The 27,316-nt window shown below is 33.1% G+C and overlaps 3 protein-coding genes across 3 annotated transcripts; all 3 read left to right on the top strand.

The window, feature by feature from the left end:
• Positions 1-10,415: 10,415 nt before the first annotated feature.
• On the top strand, positions 10,416-13,063 carry LOC128162369 (uncharacterized). The gene is made up of 5 exons (XM_052825530.1): positions 10,416-10,548; positions 10,697-10,782; positions 10,895-11,006; positions 12,302-12,408; positions 12,814-13,063. The coding sequence occupies exons 1-5, from the start codon at positions 10,443-10,445 to the stop codon at positions 12,982-12,984; spliced, it is 582 nt and encodes a 193-aa protein (XP_052681490.1). The 5' UTR covers positions 10,416-10,442; the 3' UTR covers positions 12,985-13,063.
• A 557-nt stretch (positions 13,064-13,620) lies between these two features.
• LOC128162299 (protein GVQW3-like) lies at positions 13,621-14,420 on the top strand. The gene is made up of 2 exons (XM_052825453.1): positions 13,621-14,122; positions 14,314-14,420. The coding sequence occupies exons 1-2, from the start codon at positions 13,621-13,623 to the stop codon at positions 14,418-14,420; spliced, it is 609 nt and encodes a 202-aa protein (XP_052681413.1).
• A 2,091-nt stretch (positions 14,421-16,511) lies between these two features.
• LOC128164240 (uncharacterized) lies at positions 16,512-20,316 on the top strand. Its single transcript, XM_052828009.1, has 5 exons — positions 16,512-16,682; positions 17,013-17,098; positions 17,222-17,333; positions 18,497-18,603; positions 20,054-20,316. The coding sequence occupies exons 1-5, from the start codon at positions 16,544-16,546 to the stop codon at positions 20,219-20,221; spliced, it is 612 nt and encodes a 203-aa protein (XP_052683969.1). The 5' UTR covers positions 16,512-16,543; the 3' UTR covers positions 20,222-20,316.
• Positions 20,317-27,316: the final 7,000 nt, after the last annotated feature.

Below are 27,316 nucleotides of genomic sequence, written 5' to 3'. Positions count from 1 at the left end.
ATATAATCAATGAATGAGATAATGACTATATGAAAGCACATTGCTTATAGCACATTGATGACTAGATTAGATTAATAAGTGACAAATAATCCCCATCCGTTCAGCAAGCCTCCGGACAGTTGCTTACATCAAAGCCATGTAAAATAACATCAGCGAAAATCATGCATTATAAACAGGTGAATGTATTAATGGTGCTGGCTTATCAAACCACTCCAAAAATAATTGTAAAGTCGAAAGTAATGAATTATAAATAAGATTACAAGTAAACCATGACAGCCTAGATTTTAACGACAAGCGCACTTTTTCAAACGTTAGTAGATTAAACGATCGCTTGCTATATTTGTGTATTGTGCGTGATATTCTACTTTAATGAAAAGACCGGTAACTTTTCTTCTTCTGAAAAAATGCATACCCGATCATACCAGACCAATTATTAATAACATTGTAAACTAATGTGTCCTTGCAAATTGGATAGACTCTTCCACTCATACAAATTGCAATTAACTGCGTTCTGTGCGCACACTAACGAAGGCAATGTCTAATAACTAGTGCATATGGTACAGGCAACCTCTATTTTGAATTGTTCATTGATTTATCACCAGCTGTCATTACTTTTTGAGAAATGTCAAAAATATTTTCATTGCAAGAGAGGTGTATTACATAGTTATAATAAAAACTGACTGTTTATCTTTTTTCAAATAGTATGCATGTAGTCTTTTACGTTATGTACATGATTTATATAAATCTTTGTGAATTAGAAGTTTGTAACAGCGCAACCTTAAATCGAAATTCCCAACAGGCTTGCTAACCTTCTTCAAGATCTAAAGTCAATTGAAATTGTATATGTTTTCTTAAGTAAAAATTGTTTTGATATTAACCAATATTTAAGTAAAGCTAATTTCATTTTTATGTTTTATACAATGTATCTGACACATTAATCACCACATCACCTAAATTATAATTATTCTGCCACAAGAACTCTCAAGTCAGTTTGATAGTTAATTGGCAGATAGATAACCACATGACTTGTGTACACTGAGTCACGTGGTGCTCGTTCGTGTGCGTGCGTGTGATAAAAAGCTACTAAATACAAAACAAAATTAAGTATTGACACTAACTGCTTTGCATACAAAAATTTCTTGAACCTGACTTTAGTACATACAGTGAAGCTAAGCTGGATAAACTATTCCTCAGTATCACTATTTAAAAAGTTCTAAATATATATGTCCAATTCAATTCACAAAATCAAGATATAAAGACAAGTATTGCCAATAATTATGTATGTTACTCTTGAGACAAAAATGGCTCACCATACAATGAGCACATGAAAAACTGCAAACACAATTTATGCAAAATCGCATCTATATGCATAGTTGACAGTGCAGCTACAGGTAGCTAACGATGCAATCAAAGTAATAAGTAAAGTATGCAATAATAAAAATGACTCACACCGTTTACGAGCACTTAGACCAGCGGGTTGAAATCGCCATGCGATAAATGGCGGCACAAACACGTACAGTAATTAACTCATGCGTGAAAGTATTCGTATTCGATTGAAGTCTAACCAACATAATACAAAACTAGAGACGAGCTCGTTGCAAGCAACGATTAGGTTTTCCGTCGTAGCTGCGTCATACTTGTGACGTATTACAAAAAATTGATAGCTGACCATAGTACAATATTAGATATGTAAACACTGAGAAACAAAGTATTATATTTCTGTGACCTCGTAGATTTTACGGTGATAGAGAATTCGTCTGGATCTGCATCGGTCGTGTGCAGTACGAACCGGGTGAGGGAATGTTGGCGTAAAGTGTATAAGGTATAAGGTTGTGGCGCGCTGTGGGCCGTAAGCTAAAACGAAGGGTAGGTTTGCCGTATTCCCGAAGGTCCACCAGTATACAGTTCCAGAGACATAAACAGGCCATTGATGCAGGATTCCACATTATTGGACGAGACTCAACGATGGAAACATTATAACAATTTAACAGACAGAAATGTTACAAACAATTCGGATATGGCCAGTAGTGGCCTCCGGACTCAAGACTCTGGGAGAGTCGGACGTGGCCGGGGCTGGCCGCCGTATTCCAGACTGCGCATTGACGATTGTACATAACTATTTATAAGAATCTTAACAATGACTATAAATTGACAGGTAATGATATAAGTAAGCTGAGTGAAAGGTTCACAGATATAAAATAATTAAATAAACTCAATGAGTCTTTGATGTCCAAGAAATGAAAATCTGATAATTGCACAATGTTGTTTTAAGAGATTAACAATCCTTGAGACATGACACTCTGTCTCTTTGAAATCACATATAAAGTCTAAAATTAAAAGTGTCAATCACTAAATAAAAAAGTAACTTTGTAAGAAATAAACTGTGAGAAAAAATTACGAATTTTACAAGTAAAGTAAAAAAAAAATTATAATTGAACAGTGCATTTTGCACGATGATACTACATGTTTATAAGCAAATGCAGATCTTAACACGTTGTCTCTAGTTTGATTCGCCGCATTTTATTCACAGAGTGGGACTGTGGTTGTGCCCGGTACGAAGGTAGAAAGACCATTGGCAAACGTTTTACACGCATTTTTATCGAACGCAAGCACCAATGAATCTCTTAGTATATATGCGGAGATCCTGGAAATTTTACAAGGGGTTTGGAAGAATAATTTTGTATTTCGAGGAGGGGGAACATGCGCGGATCAGAAAATTTTTCCGGGGAGGGGGTTGAAAAGTCAGACGGTTATTTGAGTTTGCCAAGGGATGTCCGAGGCATATTTGGTAAGTTTATAATGTACACGTAACTGAAAGAAATTTCGCTGGGGGGGGGGGGGGGGGGGTTGGAACCCTTCCCCTTCTAGATCCGCGCACGGAGATGACCGATGCCGGTAATTTTACTATAATTTTAACCATTTTTATTTAATTATTCATGTTCATAATTATCAGAAAACCAATATTATCTTTCAAAGCAGTTAAAACTTAAGATACGAACCATTTAGTCTCGCTGAGTATTGCGTCCGCGTACGAAAATAATGGCAATTTTGAAGAAATTCGGATGGACGATCTGTGTCCTAGGTCGTCCATCCGATTCTTTTTCTGACTAAAAGCTACAGATTTGCAGTTAGAGATTGTCAAACTCTTATTGATTATGTCAATTTGATTGTCTCAAAGAATCATTTTTTAAATCAATTAAGTTTTACCTTAAAAAGAAGAAAGAAATCGGGCACAATTTTCAATGTTAGCATTTTACAATTTTATGGTCTAATAAAACTTCAAGAAACAACTCTTCATTGCTTTATCCGAAATATTGCATGAAAAAAAATTTACATCGCATTTTTTTAAATTACAAAAGGATATTCAAAATGAACTTGGATTAACCGCTAACAAACAGGCATAAAGAGAGACTGAGAACCAATTTCTTCTCTTTTTTTTTTTTTTACATCAAAAGAAATTCAAAAATAAATCAAAATATATTTTTTCTTTGTATGCGTTAATGAAAATGTAGATCAGCAAGGGGTTCTTTGTCGTGCAAGCACCTACTTACATATATAATGTAACAGATTGTTACACGGGTCTACAACGATGACAAATATCGAAAAGGCAATATTGTGGGTGAAGGATGAATGTGTAGTTTGTTTTTGAAGTTTATTTTTGATACATGTAATTATGTTTATCCGGATCGGTTATGTTTGTTAGTTTGTTTTGTTTATTAAAGAGGGGAATAAAGAAATGAGTAATTTCCAAGCACGTAGCATCGCTTTGGAAAGTGGGGGGGGGGGGGGGGCAAACTCATCCAACAAATCTTGACAAGCAAAAAAAGAATTTTTTTTTTTTAGAATTTTCCAAAATTTTCAAAATTTCACTCATAATTTCATGATTTTTATACCTTTTTTTTACATGCTACAAAAATGGGGGAGGGGGGGGGGGGGGCAACTCCATGATAATTCAATTTTTTATGTAAATTTTAAAAAAATAGTTGCTGCGAGAAAAAGTGGGGAGAGGACATCTTTATGTCACATAACATGTGAAACTTATTTCATTCCACCCACAAGCTTGAAATAATGAAATAATTTTAATGAAGACAATAAAAATAGACGTCATAAATCCCACATCAAACGATATATTACCACTTGATTCTGCGCGTCTTTTTAATGAATTTATAAACAGCGGCAAATTCTAAAATGTATTTTTAAAGGTAATGTTAGCTGCAAGTCTGTAGACCTTGTATGAAAAATTTCGGATGGTAGTCAATTTTTCCGGGACACAGACCGAGCGGTACATATATGCATTTAAGGTAACTAAGAATGATTCCAATAAAATACTTTGTTGAGTAATGCAAGCTTTTAAGAAAGCAATACTTATATTTGTTTAAAATATAACACCCAAATACTTCGTCTTACATTCGCTATTTATAGAACAAGCAGAACCAGTATCAGTCTGACCGGCCTCACCATATACATTGTTGGAATTTAATTGTCCTAGCATTGCATTGCTCTGCATGTACACAATTTCTTTTAAAAATTAAACAGTTAAAGTGTTCATCTATATGGCTACACATAACGTACACACGTGATTCAAAATAAACAACACGGAAAACGGTAAAGAATTCAGTCATTGAGTCTACATTTTATAGAACTTGTAAAAAAAAACCCATTGCGGGTCTGAATGTTTGTTGATATGTCAATCTATCAATATACATTTTGTTAATTATTTTCGATTGCTAAGGCTACAGCGTATTTGATGAACATTGAACAACATTTTTTCCATGCCACTTTTTTCCATGGAAGATAGCGAATGTATACAAGTATAAAGCATTTATAAAATTCATTGAATTACCTCTTTAGAATTGTGTATGGAATAAATAATTTATAAGTTGCTGCTGAAGGTTGTTTGGTATTTTCGTTTGTAGATGTTTTGCAAGTAAAAAACCTGAAACGCGGGGCAAGTCGTAATTAATATCCCTAATAACCGTAACTTAAAACTAGCGGCTTTGGATTCAAATATTATCGTATAAGAATATTAAGTTCACTTTTTAAAATCATCTCCACGATGATAATTATATTATATCCATCGCAAATCAGTATTTATTTTTTTTTTGCTTTAAAAGAATTGTTCTATCGGGAGCAATCCCGCGTTCGTTTAAATTGCCAGCGTACATTTGTCATGTCAGTAATACACATTGCGCTTTATAAGACGGCCGTATATACGTATTGTAGAAAAGTTGAGTTTAATTACCATGCATTGGAACCATTTTATTAACACATCTCCCAGTACTGAAACAATTCAAAATGTCTTTGTTACAGTAACACAGTGGGGCGTTAAACGTGTACGTCCAGCTCTACAAGCACATGCACTATCGTCTAGGCGACGGCCTGAATACAGCTAGCGACTCTCCTATCGATCGGTTACCTGAGTCTCGTAATGCATCTAAATATAGACAGGGGCACAGTTATGAAACAAACAACAAAAATAAGGTCAAAGAGGTTCATCTATATGAAATGAAATTGTACATATGAATAAAAACATTTGGGAATTTTATGTGGAATTATTTTTGCGCACTAAATGTATCCGTTAGTGCATTACAAGAAGCCCTTTCATAACCTCATAAACGTGCGCACCCCCACAAAAATGGACCAAACTGACAACAATTGTTTCTGCAAATACTGACTATAAATTACGAAAACATTAAATTGAATACTATAGAAGGATTCAAAATTAATTTCTTTACAACTTTGCTTCAATAATGCATTAGAAATTTTTATTCCTTTTTAAGTTATTGACAAGAAACTTTGGACGCCTCTAACTCCCTAAATATAAGGGCCAGCCATTTTTTCGGCATACCGAATGAAAGGTCTGAGTAAGACCAAGAACTTTTAAAATACATGTTATAACACATTTTTATCAGGTAGAAAACTAACACGGAAAATACGCGAATTTTTTTGATTTTTTTTCTTACCTTTAGTTCAACATCTATACCACCCCTTTTAATTGCATTTAAATAATAAATAAAATATATCTCGCACAAATTCAATGTATTAGCTTCCAAACCAGCCCATCTTTGAGACTCTGCCAGTCATCGTTAAAGCTAAACCCCCTGGACAAAAGAAGTCGTTAAATTTTACTAAAAGGGGAATAACTCAAAACCGGATAGGGATTTTCCTCAAATAAAATATGCAACGTCAACATCACGCAGCATGTTATCAGTCGTGAAAATTTCAAAACAATCAGTGAACAAACGAGCGAGATATTAAGGATCAAAGTTGGCGTCTAGAAGAAAAAAAAAATAAGAAGAAATTTGAAAATTTTTCAGAATAATAGTAAGGTTTTCCGCTCCCAGCGGAAAACCTTAATGAAACAAATTTCTCAACTTTGAATATGAATTAAAAGGAACAGACAGAAGAATGATCATCAGTCTATTTATTCTTTATTTTTCGACCATGATTAGCTTAGTTATGCACACAAGTGCAAAAAAGGTTTGATCATCTTAATCTGATTTAACTTATATATGGATTTACCTTTAGTAATGGTTTTCGGCCAGTTTAACTTTCCAAAAATCAATTAAAGCTTGTATACAACAAGTTCTGGAAATATCAGATTGGACTTGGATGTACAAATTGTACCTAAGTACCGTGTGCCCATTGTAAAATAAAGGCTATACAGCATGTATGATATACAGCATGATCACCCGCAACCGCTTAACTGTTACATGTACATTGTATATTAACATCGCAATATGTTCTCTGATGGTACAATGCATCAGCACTTATTGAAGATGAGCATAGATTAAACTAATTTAAACGTGGTGAATAGAACTGTCATAATTTCATTTGTACCTCATAGACAAAACAATTGATTGAGGAGTCCTGATGATTCCCACAGGTATTATAGTTGCTCTGGAGTTGATTATAAGCTAACAACTTGATTTTATCATTACGGATTTTGGCCAGCGAAATATAAACACGAGTGTCATTATCCATTCCTCTACTCTGAAAAAACAATGCAGTGTGAAAACTACATTAAGGTTAATTGTGGCACACGGAAAGAACTCACTTGGGCGTGTGAGTACACGTCATTAGACTGTATCATTAAGTATTCTCTTGTTCTAAAAAGCTACTAAAATATCATTAAAAAATAAAGTACATAAACAATTTTTTGCATGCATGTTCACAGTCTTTGTTTTTGATTTTTGTCCCCTTCTTATTTTTAAATTATATCCTAAAATGTAATTTAATTTACGAGCGTGCCTTGTAAGGAAGGATACAGATGGAAGTCCATAGCATAACGTATCAATTACATTACATCAAACAAAGTCTTTTTTTTTTCTGGAATTTGTGTTTTACTTCTCCATTGCACACACCTTTATTTATGGGTACAGGTGAGAAAGGTCATCAGCTAACGGTTCTAAACTTCACATCACTGATTTCCAACTCTATTTTGTAGGTCGCTATTTCAGATTACAATGTAAATTGTCACATTGCTCACCTTACGAAGCATCTTATCCAAAATGCGAGGGCAAACGTAATGGTTTTTATATTGCACTAGAGTCCGGATTAACAAACAGATACATGATTTGTAAGGACGGGAGAACTGTTCACGTGGGTCATTGCAATGGCGACAAAATATGGGGTGGCCAAACCTTCCCATACAATGGGAAATGTACACATATTTATGCACTACCAACCGACTTTTTTGATGATGGACGTCTTCCATCCTGTAAAGTACAACCGAATGAAAATTCCTAATTTCCAGACCGTCCCGGTGACGCCTACTTCCAGTGTAAAGATGGGGTTACCTCTCCCGTAAAATGTCCAACTAATACCGTTTTTGATTTTGTAACAAAGACTTGCAAGGAAGGAGGGAAATGTGTCGTGTAACAATTTCACGATTTAACGAGGCCAAGTACAGAACGAGTACGCACGCTTTCGCGCAGCGTTTCATTTGTATTGTGACGTCATCTTTTTGCTTAGTTGACGCAATGGCGTGATAGTTTCAACTGTAGATATTCAGCGAAAATTGTTGAAAATATCTCGTTTGATGCGTAAAAATAATGTTATATTGTGGAATAAACATAAATGTCTCGAAGTATAAGCTATTGGTCGAAAACGTGAAGAGGGTTCAGCAAGCCTAGCCCTCTGTCACGTTTTCTTAACCCGCCTAAATATAGCTTAATTCATACATTTCAAGACAGTAACCATGTATTTTATATTAATGACCCTTAATATGTGAAGTTATATATTTTTTTATTACTTAAATATGTCTGAATGTTTTAATAATACTATATAGACCACCTTTTTCGCCTTTGTCATATAAAAAATAGCCATTATCTGACGAATCTGGGAAATTGGGCATACAAAAATCAACTTTGATAAGACCCCTGGAACAAACCAGGAGGTAAAAGGTTTTTTTTATTTGACCATTTGATGCCCTTTAGCAATAACTTTAATATGTAGAACAGAAAAAGAAATCCCTAGGGCAGAAGTTTTGAAAAAATGTAAAAAATTTGCAAAATTGATACATTTCAAGCAAAATCCCATAGGGTCCTATGTTAAAGATTTACAAACTTTGAGATGACCCCCTAAACAAACGGTGTGGTAAATGTCTTATTTTTAAATCTTAAAATAATAATTATATCGGTAGAAATTCATGTAAAAAGTTTCATCCAAAAATCTAGGGCAGAACAAATTAGACCCAGCCTCGTTAAGGTCATAGAAATTGCTGATTTTAAAAACATTTTCACTCGCCACTTATACAAAGCCTGTATCCGTATACATTTCATATTTTACGTTTCTTTGCAAAATTGTACATATAACATCACTATAAAATTGTTAATTTTTTGTTTATCAATTTGTCTTTATCATGGTCTATATGCACTATAAAAAGGCTTAATAATTATATTTTAAGGTGAATATACCGTATATGGTTAAGGTCATTTTATGTGCTTTATACGTTTTATGTTTTGTTTTTTATCATTGTGTTGAAATATTTTATTGAGGTGTTTTAGAGATTTAAAAGCATATTTTTGACCAAAAACTTCAAATTAAATTCCAACCTATTCTAAAGGACATTTCACGAAACTGTTCAATGGTTCTTAAACGATTTTAATTAGGAGGGGGGTTACAAGCATATAAAAATTTCAAAACTTACAATCCGGTATTATCTAAAATTCATCCTTTTTGGTTTTTGAAGAATGACATATACTCTACTGTTGTGCTGATTGCTATTTAGATCAAACATACATTAAAAGTGTAATATCCATTAAAGTTTCGATACTTGAAAGCTTCTGTTTGGTCATAGATATAAGAACCATTTTCTATGAAATCAAACTCTTTTAATTAACTATCAATAGGTTATTTATGCATACAGATTACACGGTTTTTTTTATATTTTACTTTCTGGTACACTGTCTGGAACGAACATTGATAAAATGCATACCACCCTTAAGTGAAAGGAAACCCCATTTTAATAGGAAAAATAAGAACGGGTTCTTTCAAAGGTATTTTGATAAAGTTAAAATAAAAAAAAATGAAAAAATATGTTTCGTTTTATCAGTTTTTTTATGATCCGTTGCGATTATGAAAAAAAACTACATATATTAAATATTTTACATTGTTTTAGACATACATTTTGATTTAAAGATACGCAAACCTGTTCGTAGAACTCTACTATTGTTCAATTAAATTAACCTTGTTCTGGGTCACTTTTACTAAAAAAAAAAATTGATAACATATATTTGCCATAATTTGCAAATAATATTAACCAAATGAAATTTATAATGATTTTTTATGATATCGTATTGGTTGATTGCTGTAACATTACCCTACTATAAATTCTCGTAAAGACCGTTCTTTACTAAAAATACTAAATTTATAGCCCTCACTAAACTAAAAATTGATTTTAATGACCAAATAATTGTTTTACTGGTGCGATATCGTGACGTCATAATAGCAAAATCAATATCTATAAATTATGAACATAATATTTTATTATTAAAAGCCTGAAGAGAATGAAGAAAATCGATTTGTGATTTATTATAATAAAACAGTTATGGCCTCTGATATCGGTCAATGCATGGTTTTAAAGACCTTACGACAGTATATCAACCTCAGACTTTGTTATGGTCGATATTCTCTTATCAAATCTAGAAAATCATGCACTGATGTCATCAAAAGATCATAATATATATTTTATATAATATAAAACATAACATAGGTATACTTAGTAATGCACAGCTGTCCACTCCTCAATTATGACTAACAGAAATTACCCTAAAGTTGCACAATTAATATGACGCATAGCCAATCGCCTAAACTATCAAACTATACTACGTTATATCAAGTATAGTTTAAAATACAATAAAATACGTTAGAATCGAGGATATATGAAAGATACACGTGCTTCTAAACGACAGTTCACCGTTTATACAGAAACAGCTAAAATGGTTATCACGAGATTTTTAGCAGTGGTATTCATCGTAGGCCTATGTGATGCTTGTAGTTGGATTCCAAAAGTTGAGCAACAAGACTTTTGCTCCGCTCACTATGGTAAGTACTACATTTTTGTAATACGGTTCACTCCAATATTCAGGAACAATTTAGCTGCAACAGTTAGACACAAACTCATCAAGTAAAAAATACACAAAAATTTGTCTTTGTTTATCAATTGTTTGTTTTTTTGCTTTTTTGGTTTCAGTATTTGAAGCTGAAATATTGGAAAGAAAATCCGAAGATGAAATGATTGGTTATGTGTACGACATTCGTGTTAAGGGTGTTTTCAGGGTGGGTTTTTAATTATATATATTCTGCAGTATGCAGTTCATTGCATTTTCTTCGCGTTTTCAAGCACTTTTGATCAGTATGTTTAATACTTTTTTAAACCGTTAATTTACAGAACAAAGACAACCAAGTGGACGTTAAAGGATTCAAAACCATCCAGGGAGAGGGGCGGGGCAGTTCCTGTGGGCCACAGTTGTTAGATGTATATTCCTCATACATTTTATACGGTAAGCCTTGGTCACATACATCAGGTTGGTGGGGGTCCAATCAAGGCAAATCTGTTGGAAATTTCTTTTAGTTTATGATATTTATTTTTGTCGATTCCATATCCAATTTGTTGTAAACATTTTTTCGTTGGGGACAATTGCATAAATAAAAAAACTTTCTCATGTAATTTTTTTTCCATACACAGGTATCCAATGCAAGTTTTTTCCTCAAGCAAAACCTTTGTTACATGTATATGGCAAATGGAATCCCGTTCTATATTTTAGATTAACATGACGTTTCAAAAAATAGTTCCACAATGTTGCTAGTATTTCATTACCATAATATTACTTATCTAAGTTTAATACTGACTGTTTACAGTAATCTATAGGTTTAGTAAAGTCCATAGAAGGCGAGGCAAAACTATGCCTTCTTTGGACTTAACCGACCTCACAATTTTTTGTAGACAGTCAGTAACAAACCTGCTAAGTGTTTTGTTTTGTTGAGGGCCCAAAGTTTGACATATAAACAAACAAAAGATAATATAAAAATTTAGTTCATAGCTTAATTCTCTTCTGATATTGTTCCTCGGCAGTCGTCTGCGCAAAACTTGATGTCATTGTAGGATCGTAATATTCGGGCAAATGGGAATAACTCTCAATATTCTAAGGTTGGTTTAAAAAAATCAGTTCAAAAACTGAACTCACAGAGCGGTTGGAAATTTGAAAACAAAGCGATTTAAGTCAACTTAGGTATTTCTAGAGGGAATTCTATCGTAGAATCATTAGTAATTATATGTGCAAGCTATTGTAATTTCTTTTACGGAACAAATCGAACAGAGAAGCAGGAGTAAAATTGGAAGTGATTGGATTATACATAAAAAGGTCTGTGATATTCCGTTTGCAATTTTGATCGAGACATGTAATAAGAGTCAGATATGAACTATAAATGATAATGATTTCAACTTCTAGGACAAATTACGATTGTAATTTCCATCGTTGTTAGGACGTCGGTCTATAAACATAATATAACGTGAATCTTAAGCCATGATCATTTATCCCCGCAATTATTATTATATATGCTACAAATGAAAAAAAATGAATAAATAAAACTTCGTAAGTTTGATTAGATTGTAAAAGTTTAAGTAGTAACCCAGATTATACATGTGCTATTTCATCTTCTTGATCCAGGCTGATGTTATGCAGGAATAACAGCGGATTGTGAAAACATTGTTATGTAAAAGAAGCCATTTGCAATTGCAAATATTTGTTCGTTTTGTTCGTATTTGTTGTTCTTTATTTTCTTATACGTCCTACAGTTGATGATATAGAGGGAGAGCTCCGCATCTTCAAGTACGAAAAGATGATGTTTGTGGAAAAACCTGATATCATCCGAATGACAAGGATGTATGACTGCTCGTGCGAAGTAAGAAAACATCAAGAAAATATATTATTTATTTTTTTAACAAATTTGATCGGTTGGTTAAAATCATTTATCTATTTATTTCGTTTTTGATTTTGATGGTCTCAATATGAAACAATCAAAATATCAAAAAAGGAGATTTTGTTTCTCTCAGTAATGAACTAAAGCCAATTTATGACATTATTAAAATAGGTTTGGCAAGTCTTAATAACCTTGTTTGATAACATTGATTTCATATTTTTTTTGTATTCATCAACTTTTTAAATAACATACATGTATATCGATTTCGTTTCAGGTTCATGTACGCATGGTTAATAATCCAAAATCGTAGTAGATTTTTATCACATACTTCTTTTAAAAATGTTTAATCATTACATATTTCTTCCACCTTTATCAAATCTATTTCAGATACGTATGAATAACTATCCAAGTTTTAGTGGAATTTCATCATTTGAATCGTTCCCACCAACGGCAAACCAATGTGATGTCCCTTCTGCATACTGCATAAGGAGTTTCTTCTGTAAGCGGAACTCGGAGGGGATGTGTACGAGTGGAAATCTGGGCCCGTGTTCTTACTAAGAATTTATTTTTCATTTAAATGGGATTCGCAGAATTCGACGCAAATGTTTTCCTGTATCTCATTGATGGTCTTCTAAAGCTGGATACATGTACAACAGAATTTTTCCAATGAAATATATATTTCAATAAAAAGTATTGTTGTGTACGTTATTTAACAACTTTGTTGTTATTGAACCAGCTTTACAAGGGTTGTCCCAAAATAAGGTAGACAAGCTCTATTTTTCCGTAAAATAAAGTCACAGAGAAATGAAACTTGTACACATTAAAAAGGACAACATTTTAAAGAAAAATATAATATTCTAACACAATCGGTTAACTTTAAATACTTTAAATGAGCGTTTTTCATGTAAAACATATTGAGAGGCGGCGCAACGCCAAAATGACTAAAAAACTTCTTCCTATGAAAAGAATGATCGTTTAAAAAAGTAAAAATTAAACGTCTTTTTAAACTTAAAATACATAAGAATGATTTTAAAATGGTTAAATTTTCCATAAAAATTCGTAATTATGACGTAATGTTTAAAGATTTTATGACGTATTTTGCGATGCTTCGATTAATTTGGTTGAAGAGAAATGTTGGCCTCAACGTCAGAGGCGGCGCACCGGAACGTGATAAGATTTTGTAAAGAGCTCGGAATGACACCAACGGAGACCCACAAAAAGTTAAAACTAACAGAAGCTCACAGAAATGTTTCTCGTGCCATGGTGTTTAAGTGGCATAAGAGATACACGGATGGGTATGAAGAAACTAAGCAGGAAAAGAGAGGCCGACCGAAGGAAATCGACGACAACGTACTGGAAATAATAAATGACACTATTCGTGATGACCGACGTCGGACAGTGCGGGAGATGGAAGAAATGTTCGGGACCGGCAAATCATCTATTCATCGCATTCTATCTGAGAATTTAAGAATGCAAAGGGTTTGCGCACGCTGGGTTCCTCGACGTTTGAAAGAAGAAGAAAAACAACGGAGAGTGTTGTGTTCCCGGGAATTCCTTCGCCGTGTTCGATCAGGCCGGGAAAATTTCTTGGATCGTATCATAACGACAGACGACCCAGAGGGAAAGCAAGCGTCAAGTGTTTGGAAAACACCGGGAACACCACCACCAAAAAAGGCAAAAGTCTCAAAATCTGTCGGTAAGAGTATGTTCATCATGTTTATGGACAGACATGGCATGATTCTCACCCATGCTGTTCCCGCTGGACAAACTGTTAATGCCGCCTATTACTCTAAGGTTGCACTAAGAAAAAAAAGACCGATATTGGCTGCAAATAAGAAAAATATAATTTACCATCAGGATAATTCACCGAGTCATACTGCTGAACAGACAAAGCTAGAACTCGACTTACTCGGATTCAGCAGAATAAGTCACCCACCATACAGTCCAGACTTGGCACCGATGGATTTTGCTCTGTTCCCTTATCTGAAGACTGAGCTAAGGGGTCAACGATTTTCGATTAAATTTATAAGCTCAGTCTACGGTATTTTGGGACAACCCTCGTATTGTATTTTTTGTTTCAGTAAAGCATAAATTCCCGTCGCATTTAGACTTAACTAAGACATGTTTGTAAATTTATATGAAGTTACATGTACCTACATACTACATTATTTTTTGGTTCCTTGTTTATCGTATACTAGTATAAACTAGAAGCATCCACTGTTTATTGTTAGATGGCATTGCTATTTGTTTTCTCTTTATTATGCATCGTTGGTAATGAGTTACAAAATGTATGCTCTAAAATACTGATATACGATAGTATTCTGTATATTTTGACCCATTAAACTAGCAAATGAGTCTAGAAAATAACAAGTTTAAACATCGATCGCAACCTCATAACCTTTCTGTTGTAAAATTAACAGAAGTATTCATACTCATATAAGGCGAGGCAAGCTACTGACAATCAAGTTGATAAAACAGGATTACCAACAGAATCGTTTTCGTAAGTTTTATGGTCGAACCAACGACCTTGTCATCAAAAACAAACTTTTCTTTCACTGGGTTGCATGCTGACTGACTTTTTTTATACTAATTGTTAGATGATAATTAATTACCTAGTTGTCTACGGACTTTTCCGTTTTTTCCCGATTACGACAAAGAGAACACAGCGGATGTGACCGGTCAACAAAAGATGCTTACTCCTCCAAGGCACTTGATCCTTTCTCCATCTTTTTGAAAGGAGGTATGTGTTTCGCTGCTTCAATTTTCGTTTTCTGGAATTTTTGGATGTTTGACGGTTTGTTATTATTATTTTTAATGGACAGCTATCATACTTCATCTGGTTCATTGCGGATGTCCTCAATAATTTGCACATGTTTTTTCTATTCTAAATTAAATAGAATACTACAAATTTGTAGCGTAATTTTGTTGTGTTGTGTAAAAACATGGCCTGCTGAATGCTATCCATGTGGTTTGTTTTAGTTTTTGGGAGTTGATTTTAATCAACTCTCCTATGCAGTCACTCTGGCAAACCGAAAGTGAAACAGTGTTTGGACCTAAGCACAAATCATCACCGCTGACAAGTCTGAGTTCTTGAATAGAATAGAAAAATTCGACGTAAAGTATGCTGAAGCATTGTTTTTTAAAGGAAACTTATCTATAAACACTTTGAAAATAGTAAGATTTTATATAATACGAACAATTTATGTATTCTCATGTATTCCTACGCCAGAGTTTAATATAGTCTCGTTCAACCAAAAGCTCGGCTGTCTCTGCAAACCTCAAACAAACAGAGAGGCTCTCTTGCTTGTCGGAGATTAACGGAGACAGCTGAGCGTCTTGTTGAACGAGACTAGCTGGAGTTCAATATCAATAGTACTTGGATCCATACAATTTTTAGAATTGTTTCGATTACTAATACATAGTTTGAAATCTATATTTAATTAAATATTACACAACATGATTCATATGGCGTTTCTCTAAATTCTTGTCTGAAAAGTCTAATTAAAATTCATGTTTTAAAAAAGTGCATAATTTATACAGACTAGAAACTAATTGCCACGCAAGATAAGTTGATTTTAAAATAAATGATAATCGATAAAATCAACTCCCGTCAGTACTTCAGTACTTTGATTATACAATGCATCAAACCTTTTGAATACTGTGTCTATTACCTTAACTAATTACAGAAGAAAATTAATTATTCTATTTTGGAAATGGTCGTGTTCGAGTAAACCAACACAAGACAAATCTCAATGAAGGTTATTCAGTTTCCTTTATAATTAGTTAGAGTAATAGACACAATATTTAAAAGGCTAGATGCATTGAACTTAAAACCGTTCGCAAAGTTCATTACAAAGCATTCCCTATGACAAAACGCGTTAATAAGTGGACGTGTAACAAGCAGATTAATAATACTGTTCGGTTAGATAAACGTTTTATTTTATTTTTTTTTGTAAAATGTACCTCCACCTGCTGCCTGATACGTTTATTACTGAACAAATAAACCCTAAAGGTTGCATCATATTAATGATTCCATTAACATGGTTCACCATGTTGCAAATATATAGGATGAAATAGTCATTCGAAATACAATTACAGGAAGGGGTTCATATCAAGCATGCATCTTTTCCAAAAGAGTTCATGTTTTCACATGATGATATCCGCTGGAATCTTGGTACTGTTTATCGTCATTCCTAGTGAAACATGTATCTGGATACCTACGGTAGAACAGCAAGATTTCTGCTCCGCACAGTATGGTAAGCTGGTTAACAATGAAAACTCTTACGCTAAACCAACTTATTCTCGCGTGCGATATATGTTAGCAAGATCCTCATCGTTGGAAATATTTCTCACCGCTTACCATCCCTAAAAGCATCTAGTTTATTAGTTATGAGATAATCTATGTATCCTTTTCGCGAACAGTAATATCCGCAAACCAGTTTGACGCCGTAAATTACGAAAATAAGTTTCGCGAATTTTAATTGTGTTATATTGTTGTTGTTTTTTTTACTGATTATGAAATATGTTTGATGGATGTATCAAATAGAAAGGAACAAAGCTTCTAATGAGTTTAATATTGTATTTAGTTTTTGGAGCTGACATTTTGAACAGAAGTTCGGAAAATGAAATGTTTGGTTTTGTATACAATATCCGGGTGGCTGACGTTTACAGGGTATTTATCACTTTTTTCATTTCATACATTGAATTCATATCTAATTTCTTTTAAGAAAACGCTGATCGTCTTGCTTTGTTATTGAACGTCAGGCCATCTTATTATTAATGTAACTACTTACAGTACAACGGGATTAAAGATATCGTTAAAGGTTTTAAAACAATTTACGGAGAGGGACGTGCAAAATCGTGTGGACCACAGATGCTGGACGTGAATTCTTCCTACATTCTGTACGGTGAGAAACGATTAAAGTTGCACATAACACCTCAACATTGGTTTAAAATTAAAAGAAACTTATCTGATTACAGTGCACAAAACGTGTACCAGTCAAATCCACAACTAGAAAAAATATGGGGTTTTTTAGGGTTTTTTTAAGTTATAATTTTCAAAAATTTGGATTCAATTCATGAATATGAATTGAAGCGCTTATTGAATGTTTCACAAGCCCGGAACTGAAACGTATGCTATAATAGAAATGAATCGATTATAACAATAACCTATCACAGCACTAAAAGCGCCACCGTGTAGTATTAGTTTACCCTATTTAACACTTTTCTTTATTCCATATTTCTGTGTTTATCAGAGACATTTTCATTTTTGATTTGATAGATAGATAGATGATAGATAGATAGATAGATAGATAGATAGATAGATAGATAGATAGATAGATAGATAGATAGATAGATAGATAGATAGATAGATAGATGGATTAGTGGATGGATAGATGGATAGAGAGATAGAGAGATAGATAGATAGATAGATAGATAGATAGATAGATAGATAGATAGATACTTCTGCATCATTCACTTAAATAGATGATACCTGTGAAATTGGTAATATTTCTATCCAGCATATTCATATTCTCCTTATATTATTGTAACATGAACAGGAGGTCAGAAAGAAGTATATGAATCACGTCATACCTATGTGGATAGAGTTCTTCATTCACACATATATATATATATATATATATATATATATATATATATATATATATATATATATATATATATATATATATATATATATATTTTTTTTTTTTTTTTTTTTTTTTTTTTTTTTTTTTTTTTCATCACAGTGATCCGTGAAAAATATTTATTATTTCTAATGCAGATTCATTGTGTCTATTTCCTAGAATTTCTTTATATTTACGAAATATTTTAGTTCAACCCAGAGTTTTTTTTTTCTTTTAGTTTCACTAAGATGCAATTTTCCTTTTACACGAAATTTCTGCAACGGTCTTTTAATCAATCAAAGCATCACTTTTTTCATTTACAAATTTTTACATTTTTAAAATTTCTAACCTTTTTCCATGCTTTGGCGTTAACAGTGGATGGCTTGGGTCAGACGTTGTTGTTAGACTATCACTTTTCATAAATCATATTTTTTATTTAACAGCTACAGAAAGAGAAGGGGAGCTCCAAATAGACGACTACAGACAAATGCAATATGTGGAAAAAGATGACATCGACAGAATGTCACAGATGTATGACTGTTCATGCGAAGTAAGAACAAATCAAAAGAGTTTCATCCGTATTTTTATACAAACTATCGTTGATTTCATCGTTGAGTCATTCAATGAATTTAAATGTTTGAGAACAAAAAAATAAAAAATAAGTCAAGACAAGACATGTCAAGATAAAGTGTTTTCTATTTAAAAATTCAAAACAAATTAAAATTTAGGAAACTTATTTCTTTGTATTTACAAACTAACAACATTCCCGACACATTCCAAAAAAACTACTCTCCGTCCGTTAGAGTCCGTCGTCTAAAGAGGCTGATCTTGAATACTACATAGTAAGCATATGCATTACAGTAAAGACATTAAATATGATACACTTAATGGGCGAGGAAAACATATGAAATAACATTTAGGGACTTTAAATGTTTGTTAAATGAAAAGCGAATAGTGCTCAAGGGGAAGGTTCTGTATTTAAGAGAGCTTGATGATCGTTGTAATTTTAGGCCGAATTAATCCCCAAAAAAGAAAGCTTTATATAAAGGTATATGAACATTCTATTTTTTTTTAATGAGATATTTATGGAAATTTTTCTTTACAAAATAAAAGTTTATACAGTGAAACATCAACTATAGAAATTTAAGTGAGATCTGATGGTGGATTTGTTTACCATTCAGCCTATTTAACAAAGTAAAAAGGCATTGACTTTTCATCCACCCCCCCCCCCCCTCGAACTTGACTTAAAGTGTATAAAATCTGTAAACTGCAGTGATGGGAAAGGGATACATTGTAGTGATAGTCAATAAAAGGAGTCTTAGTCTAGAAACGATACTTGGTATATAATGAAACTACATGAAGTCTTCGGAATATTTAAAAGGTTATTTTAATAGGCATATTCACAATTTATCTGCTTTGTTCCGTATATGGAATCTAGCATTTAATCTGATGAACCTGGTTAGAGTACTATGCACTAATTTTAAAAAAGGTAACAATATATAAATAGTGCCTGTTTTGGGAGGGTAACAGTTGAAATTGACACCCCGAGAAAACCATTGTCAACCGACGCCAAGCGTAGGTTGACGATGGTTTTCGAGGGGTGTCAATTTCAACTGTTATCCTACCAAACAGGCACTATTTTTTTTTGTTATACTGTATGTCTTAATTTTAAAGAAAACTAAACTGCCTTACATAGGAATAACGTGAATTCTACGGCGAACCGTACGCGCATAATTTTTGCGCATGTAACAATTTTTAATGTTACCGGTTACTAAGTGCGTTGCTAACGCTGAGGGTAATAGAACGGATTATGAACTGCGTCTAAACCAATCAGATTTCAGTATTTAACATGAAAGTATAACAACACATGTTATTATCTTGACTACCTATTACATATAAACGGTACATTACTCTTTTACAATAATAAACGAAGTATTATACATGTATGCTATCATTTAACCATCTTTTTATTCACATATCCTTTTTCATTCCTAATTTAGGTACGCTTCAACTACATAGCCGTTCAAACTAATAATGCAGATTTTCAGCTAAATCCCCCTACAACCGACCAATGTAACGTGCCGTCGGATTATTGTAGAAGAAGTTTCTACTGTAAGCGGAACCCAACAGGAGCGTGTGTTGTTGGAAACCACGGCAATTGTTATTAAATTAATAAATTGCTTTCTATTCTTCATATTATTCATCAATTTGGAAGTATATGTCCATTCGCGGATGAATGCCAAAAGAGAGCTTTTCCAATGAAATAAATTGTTCAATGATAAAAATATTTTGTGTATGTCATTTAATTACATTTCGTTACAGAAGATGCTTTATAGCATTGTTATATTATACTATAAGTAAATATTTCTGTCGCATTTATTAAGGACTTAGCTAAACCATGGATGCAAATTCAAATTAAATTCCCATGTCTTCTATCATTATTATTCGGTACATAATCGGATATTTACCACGAGTAACTCATATTTATCGTAAGATGAAATTACTGTTGATTTATTAGATTACGTGAGCGCTCAATTTTTGTGGAATTCATGGATACCTCTTGTTCCCGAATTAACATCTTCCTTTGATTACTAAAAGAGTACAATAAAGTCGTTTAACATTATAAGTATACGGAATACTTGCATTTATGTCCCAACAAACCTGTAATATTTATGATATTTAAAAAGAGGCTCCAACGATATCTAATGAATCCACTGTAGATTTAATGTTAAGGTAACGATCTAGTAAATGATTCCAGAGTGTTCTTTTGATCGATGCAAGAACCATTATGACGTCATAATTGATTTGATGAACAATGTTCCTGTACTTTAATTTTCGGCTTTAAAGGAATTATGTAGAAAATGAAACATTTTTTGACATTCTAAATCAAATCATGAAAAAAGTAGTCTTGATAGTTCCGATACATATTTTCAATTTAACATCCTTTTAAAGACGAGGTCAAGCGCTTGTTTAATGCCGTTTTTGGAGAGACTGTATGCAACCTAAATATATTCCATCCGTTAAAAAATAGACAAAAATCTGACATTGTTACATATTTCCTTTATGTTCCATAGATAATGACATGATTTTTCAATGTGTGTAAAAAAAAATTAAGCACTAGAACACCTTATCATATAAGGCTATCATTATAAAGCGTCATTAAAAGAATTTACGTCTTGAAATTCATAAAGCTGTAGGTACATTTCATTTAATAGATATTAACCTTAGTTGTATTATACAGCGATGTTACTGAATTACAAGATGTTTGCACTATACGGCGGTATTTCATTAATTATGACCAACTATTACTGTTGGTAGTGTCTAGGAAAAATAAAACATCAATCTCAATGTAATCAATTTTTGTGGTTAAATTAGCAGAATGGTTCATATATAGCTATTACAGTGTAGCTGTTGTATTGTGGATGTTCTCAATAATCTGAAAAATATATAAATTTTCTCAAACAGGAAAATTCCTATTGAAGTAGGGTTTCAATTTTCTTCTTCATGTTGAATAAAAGTTAAAAAAAAACTAAATAAGGCACATTGTTACAGTGTAAAGAAACAGAACCAAACAATTTTGATTCAATTAAAAAAAAAATTTAAAAATAGATACACGGAGGGTATTCTGCAGCCGCTGTCTAGAGCACGACACCGCTAATCTGTAGTTCCTTATACAATATCCAAAAAAAAAATTAGCCAAAAGCATTTGAAAAAACTGTGTTGAGAAACAATAATTAAATATCCAAATATGAAAATAAACTCATTCCGGTATTCCTACAGCTGTGAGAGAAAATTAGCATTTTCAGTTATTATTTAAACCAACTGTTGATTAATTGATGCCCCCCTCTGGCAAACACTTTTCTGCGGAAACTAATTACTGTTGAATGATATGTTCAGACTTGATATATATCAATGGTTTGAAAAAAGATTGTGTTTTTATTTCATCCCATTTCCCTACATTAGTTTTTTTTTCAATTTTACCATGCCAATGGATATATGCCCTCAAGGATTATAATTGTGAATTCTTACAATTTTTTAAAAATCAAACCTTTCAAGCTATTTACATGATGTTTCAATCATTGTAAGTTGTCAATAATCATAACATATCTCAGACACAAAATCAAGGCATTATCAGTTAAATATTAATGCTGGTTTTTTTCCAAAATTGTATAAAGATATTTGACATTAGTGAAAAGGTGGAAATACTTTACAAATAATGTTTGCAAATTTCATTACAAAAGCATCCCCTCTGGTAAAAAAGGCGTTAATAAGGTACGTGTAACAAGCAGACTGATAATATTGTTACGATAGATAGACGTTTCTAAAAACATCTGTACCTTCAACTACTGTCAGACAATTTATCACTGAACAAATAAACACTAAAGGTTGCATAATACTAATGATGCCATTAGCATGGGTTTCTGTTTTGCAAATATAAGATGGAACACTCATTCGAAATACATTGATAGGAAGGGCTTTATAGAAACATGTGTATTTTTCGAGACAGATCGTGTATTCACATGATGATATTTACTGGAATCATGGCACTGTTTGCCATCATTTCCAGAGAAGCATGTGACCGGATACCTACGGTAAAACAGCAAGATTTCTACTCCGCACAATATGGTAAGCTGGTTAACAACGAAAACGCTTATTGTAAACCATATTTTATTCGCGCGCAAGAAATGTTCGCGATGTTAGCGTGATTCTCATCGTTGCAAATATTTCTCGCCGCTAATCAGTTCTCAAAGCATTTAGTTTATTAGTTTTAAGAAAATCCATATATCATATTCGGGAAAATCAGTAGCCGATAGCCAGGTGGAATTACAAAATTAAGTTTCGCGACATAAAGTTGGTTTACAGTATTGTACTTTTTTAAAACTGATTTTGAACAGTTGATGAATGCATCAAATTAAACAAATGTCTCTTGGAAGTTTAAATTTGTACCTATTTTTTGGAGCTGATATTTTGGCGGTAAGTTTGTGTATACCATAACCGGGTGACTGACGTTTACAGGGTATTTATCACCTTCTTCATTTCAAATATTGAATTTCATATTTGTTTTCGATTAAGATATCGTTGAACGTTTTTCGTTGTTATTGAAAGTCAAAATATCTTATTATTTAATGCTTTATGTTACAACTTACAGCTGATATTTAAAATTCAGTTTGTATATAAATACTGGTGAAGCTCTAATGCTTTGACTTGTTCTTACTTTGCAGGAACAATCATACAATATTTATTTACAAACTGTCATTGATCACTTTACTGGGTCATTTAATGAATTTAATTGTTTGAGAAAACAAGCAAGTTATCTATGGTTAAACATAGTTTTTTATGTGTGTTTTTTTTTTAATTTTCGATACGATTAGATATAACCATAAAGACTGATATCTATGACTTTTTAGCTCACCTGAGCTGAAAGCTCAAGTGAGCTATTCTGATCACATTTTGTCCGTCGTCCGTCCGTCCGTCTGTCCGTCCGTCCGTCTGTCCGTCTGTCCGTCCGTCCGTCTGTCCGTCTGTCCGTCTGTAAACTTTTTACATTTTGAACTTCTTCTCTAAAACTGCTTATCCAATTTCAACCAAATTTGGCACAAAGCATCCTTATGGGAGGGCGAATATAAATTGCAAATTAAAGTCCGATCTGTATTCAAAGCGGAGAAAACCTTGAAACTGTAGAAAAAGGGGGATGCATTTTTAAAAATCTTCTTCTCAAGAACTACCGAGGCAAATTCAACGTAGTTTAGCATAAATTATCCTTATGGGAAGGAAAATATAAATCGCAAAAATTAAGTGGTAATTTTGTTTCAAATCGAAGTTATTACGAAAATAATAATAAAGGAAAGGCGTATTTCAATCGGGCTCGGCATCCGGTAAAATGGGTAGGCAAGACTTGGCCTGGGCAAAACAAAAGATTGGCAGTTATTAATCTGCCAATCTCATTAAAATTTCAGGATATTTGATGAACTAGTATATTTGTATTCGCTGTAGATATTGCTGCAAAATAATGCGTATTTGGAATTGACAATTGCCGATCTGCCCTGGCATTTATTTTGCCACGGCCCGGGTTTGCATACCCATTTTACCAAGACTCGTATTCCATACTTCTAAAACGAGGTTCTTTGTTTAAAGCAGCCATGACATTATACGAAAAAGGGTCAATCTGACTATGATGAATTTGCTTGTTGTGCAACAGTTCGCGTATGAAGGGAAGTTTTGAAACATGAAAAATATATTGGTGCCGATTTTGTGAAGTAAATTGAGGCTAAATATTTCAATGCGTTGACAGTTTTCACACATGACGTTGGTGTTAGCTTGTTCTGATTTTCGTTTCGTTTTCATTATTTATGCTTTGTAACCTGGAAACTATCGTCTGTATTTCGTGATTTTTCGTATCAAATCAATCAGAGACTTCGGTAAATCAAACAGTTACGTTAACTGTTTACCTGCGCATATTAAGCAAAGTCTGATGTAGGGGTACTGAAATACAATTCATTCTATCGGTAATTCGGCATTATCTTTTGCGTAATGGTAGATTAATGCAATAGGTTTTGTTGAGATGCTCGGCATTTTCTCTAGTTTATTCAGTTTAAATAGAGTTTAATATCGCTTACGGAAATATGTAGGTATATCCATGTATATATATATATATATGATTCATTTCGAAAAAATAAATTGTTTTCTTTATTTGTTATACATGTAGTGCATGTTGTTTACAATTTCTATTTACTAACCATATTTGAGTATTAAGCTTCGTATTATAAGCAAGATACAGAGATTTGCTCACAATTCTATGTTTGTACACAGATCTTAAAAGCTAAAGATTAAAAAAGTATAAAAAATTGTCAATATTTATTACGACAATTTTCAAAATCTGTTCTTCCAGAAACCCACTTATTGAATTGTAAACTTAACCTTTTTAGCTCACCTGAGGATGGGACCACAATGGGGGGTCAAAGTTTAACATGAATATATAGAGTAACTCTTAAGAAATCTTCTTCTCAGAAACTAATCGGCCAGGAAAGCTGAAACTTGTGTGGAAGCATCTTCAGGTAGTGTAGATTCAAAGATGTGAAAATCATGACCCCTGGGGGTAGGGTGGGGCCACAATGGAGGGTCGAAGTTTAACATATGAATATAAAAAGTAAATCTTTAAAAATCTTCTTCTCAGAAACTAATCGGCCAGGAAAGCTGACACTTGTGTGGATGCATCCTTAGGTAGTGAAGATTCAAATTTGTGAAAATCATGACCCCCGAGGGTAGGGAGGGGCCACAATAGGGGATCGACGTTTTACATAGGAATATATACAGTAAATCTTTAAAAATCTTCTTCTCAGAAAATAATCAGACAGGAAAGCTGACACTTGTGTGGATGCATCCTCAGGTCGTGTAAATTTTAAAGTTGTGAAAATCATGACCCCCGGGGGTAGGGTGGGGCCACAATGGGGGATCGAAGTTTAACATAGGAATATATACAGTAAATCTTTAAAAATCTTCTTCTCAGAAACTAATTCGCCGGCAAAGCTGGAACTTGTGTGGAAGCATCCTCAGGTAGTGTAGATTCAAAGTTGTGAAAATCATGACCCATGGGGGTAGGTTTGGGCCACAATGGGGGATCGAAGTTTAACATATGATTATATACAGTAAATCTTCTTCTCAGAAACTAATTAGCCAGGAAAGCTAAAACTTGTGTGGAAGCATACTCAGGTAGTGTAGATTCAAAGATATGAAAATCATGACCCCCGAGGGTAGGAAGGGGCCACAATGGGAGGTCGATGTTTTACATAGGAATAAACAGAGTTATTCTTTAAAAATATTCTTCTCAGAAACTAATCAGCCAGGAAAGCTGAAACTTGTGTGAAAGCATCCTCAGGTAGTGTAGATTCAAAGTTGTGAAAATAATGATCCCCAGGGGTAGGTTAGGGTGGGGCCACAATGGGGGGGGGGGTCAAAGTTTAACAAAGGAATATATAGGGTAAATCTTTAAAAATCTTCTCAAAAACTAATCAACCAGATGATTCTTTATAATTGTTAAGACTTTGGCCCCAGGACAATTCTTTGGCCTCACGAGAAGGTTCAGAGTTTGATGTACGTTTATATCCCATATATAAACTATTGTTAGGGATCTTTTTTAGATCTGCAATACTCAACATATGATATGACTGTAAACTCATCCTGTTAGAAAAGGGACTAATGATTATAAACATAAGAATATCCAGGGGAAAATGGATTTTATTTATACAGGATTTACATGAATTATTGTACATTGTCCAGATAGTTTGTATTATGACTCCATTGAGCTGATTTTATCATACCTCTTGTTCCTCAGGTGAGCGATGTGGCCCATGGGCCTCTTGTTTTGAAATAGATGGAGATAGCCATGAATTCTGAAATAAGTACTTTTGATTAATTTTTCTCTATGAATTAGTCTGAATATAACGTTTTTGATTTAAAAAATTCAAACGAAACTAAAATTTAGGCAACTTATTTCGTTTTATGTACAAATTTAGGACATACCCAACACATTTTTAATATCATAATAACTACTGTCAGTCCGTTAGCGTCCTTCGTCTAAACATTTAAATAGTTTGATTTTGAATACTATATTAGCTTATGCATTACAGTAAAGACATTAAATATGGGACACTCATTCGGTGAGGAAAAATATAAAATAACATTTGAAAGCTGCAAAACTTTGTTAAAAAGAGTTAAAGGTGCCCATGGGAAAAGCTTCTTATTTTAGAGGGCTTGATAGGCGCTGACATTTTTAGGTAAAATCGATCTTCTGAAGAGGAAGAGCTCATTATCAAAATTCATGAAAATTCTAAACCTTTATTTAATGAATTTTCTTTAAGTTCAAACTTTAAAATATGAATCATTACAAGATAAGTGAGATCTGATGGTGATTTTTTTTTTTTGACATTCAGTCTCTATTTATGACAAGGTAAAAGAAAAAATCTTCATCACCCCACGTCTACTCCCACATGTGACATGTCGTAAATAAAAATCTGTAAACAGTAGTAAGTAGATGCAAGATGGGGAGGGGAAACAAATTGTAGTCAGAAAAAAGGTGTCTTAGTCCGGGTAGGATATTTTTTTCAAAGAAGAAAACTAGATTAAATATTTACAATATTAAAAAAAAATATCTAACACATATGCAAAAATAGTATTTGAAATCTAGCGGTTAATTTAATGAGCCTGATTACAATAACATTAAGACAAATTGTAACAAAAATTACTTACTAATAACTTTTATTTAA

The sequence above is a fragment of the Crassostrea angulata genome, chromosome 9, assembly GCF_025612915.1.
Source record: "Crassostrea angulata isolate pt1a10 chromosome 9, ASM2561291v2, whole genome shotgun sequence".
In the NCBI taxonomy this organism is placed as follows: Eukaryota; Metazoa; Mollusca; class Bivalvia; order Ostreida; family Ostreidae; genus Magallana; species Magallana angulata.
Note: the sequence above shows the minus strand (reverse complement) of the source record. Positions and strands in the feature narration are given on the sequence as shown.

What these genes read in the sequence shown, in the direction of transcription:
- LOC128162369 (XM_052825530.1), top strand. Translation starts at nt 10,443, where the DNA reads ATGGTTATCACGAGATTTTTAGCAGTGGTATTCATCGTAGGCCTATGT. An exon ending in CTTTTGCTCCGCTCACTATG is followed by an intron (nt 10,549 to 10,696) that starts GTAAGTACTACA and finishes TTTTGGTTTCAG; the next exon opens with TATTTGAAGCTGAAATATTG. An exon ending in TGTATGACTGCTCGTGCGAA is followed by an intron (nt 12,409 to 12,813) that starts GTAAGAAAACAT and finishes AATCTATTTCAG; the next exon opens with ATACGTATGAATAACTATCC.
- LOC128162299 (XM_052825453.1), top strand. Translation starts at nt 13,621, where the DNA reads ATGACACCAACGGAGACCCACAAAAAGTTAAAACTAACAGAAGCTCAC. An exon ending in AAAAGTCTCAAAATCTGTCG is followed by an intron (nt 14,123 to 14,313) that starts GTAAGAGTATGT and finishes ACTGCTGAACAG; the next exon opens with ACAAAGCTAGAACTCGACTT.
- LOC128164240 (XM_052828009.1), top strand. Translation starts at nt 16,544, where the DNA reads ATGCATCTTTTCCAAAAGAGTTCATGTTTTCACATGATGATATCCGCT. An exon ending in TTCTTCCTACATTCTGTACG is followed by an intron (nt 17,334 to 18,496) that starts GTGAGAAACGAT and finishes TTTATTTAACAG; the next exon opens with CTACAGAAAGAGAAGGGGAG. An exon ending in TGTATGACTGTTCATGCGAA is followed by an intron (nt 18,604 to 20,053) that starts GTAAGAACAAAT and finishes TTCCTAATTTAG; the next exon opens with GTACGCTTCAACTACATAGC.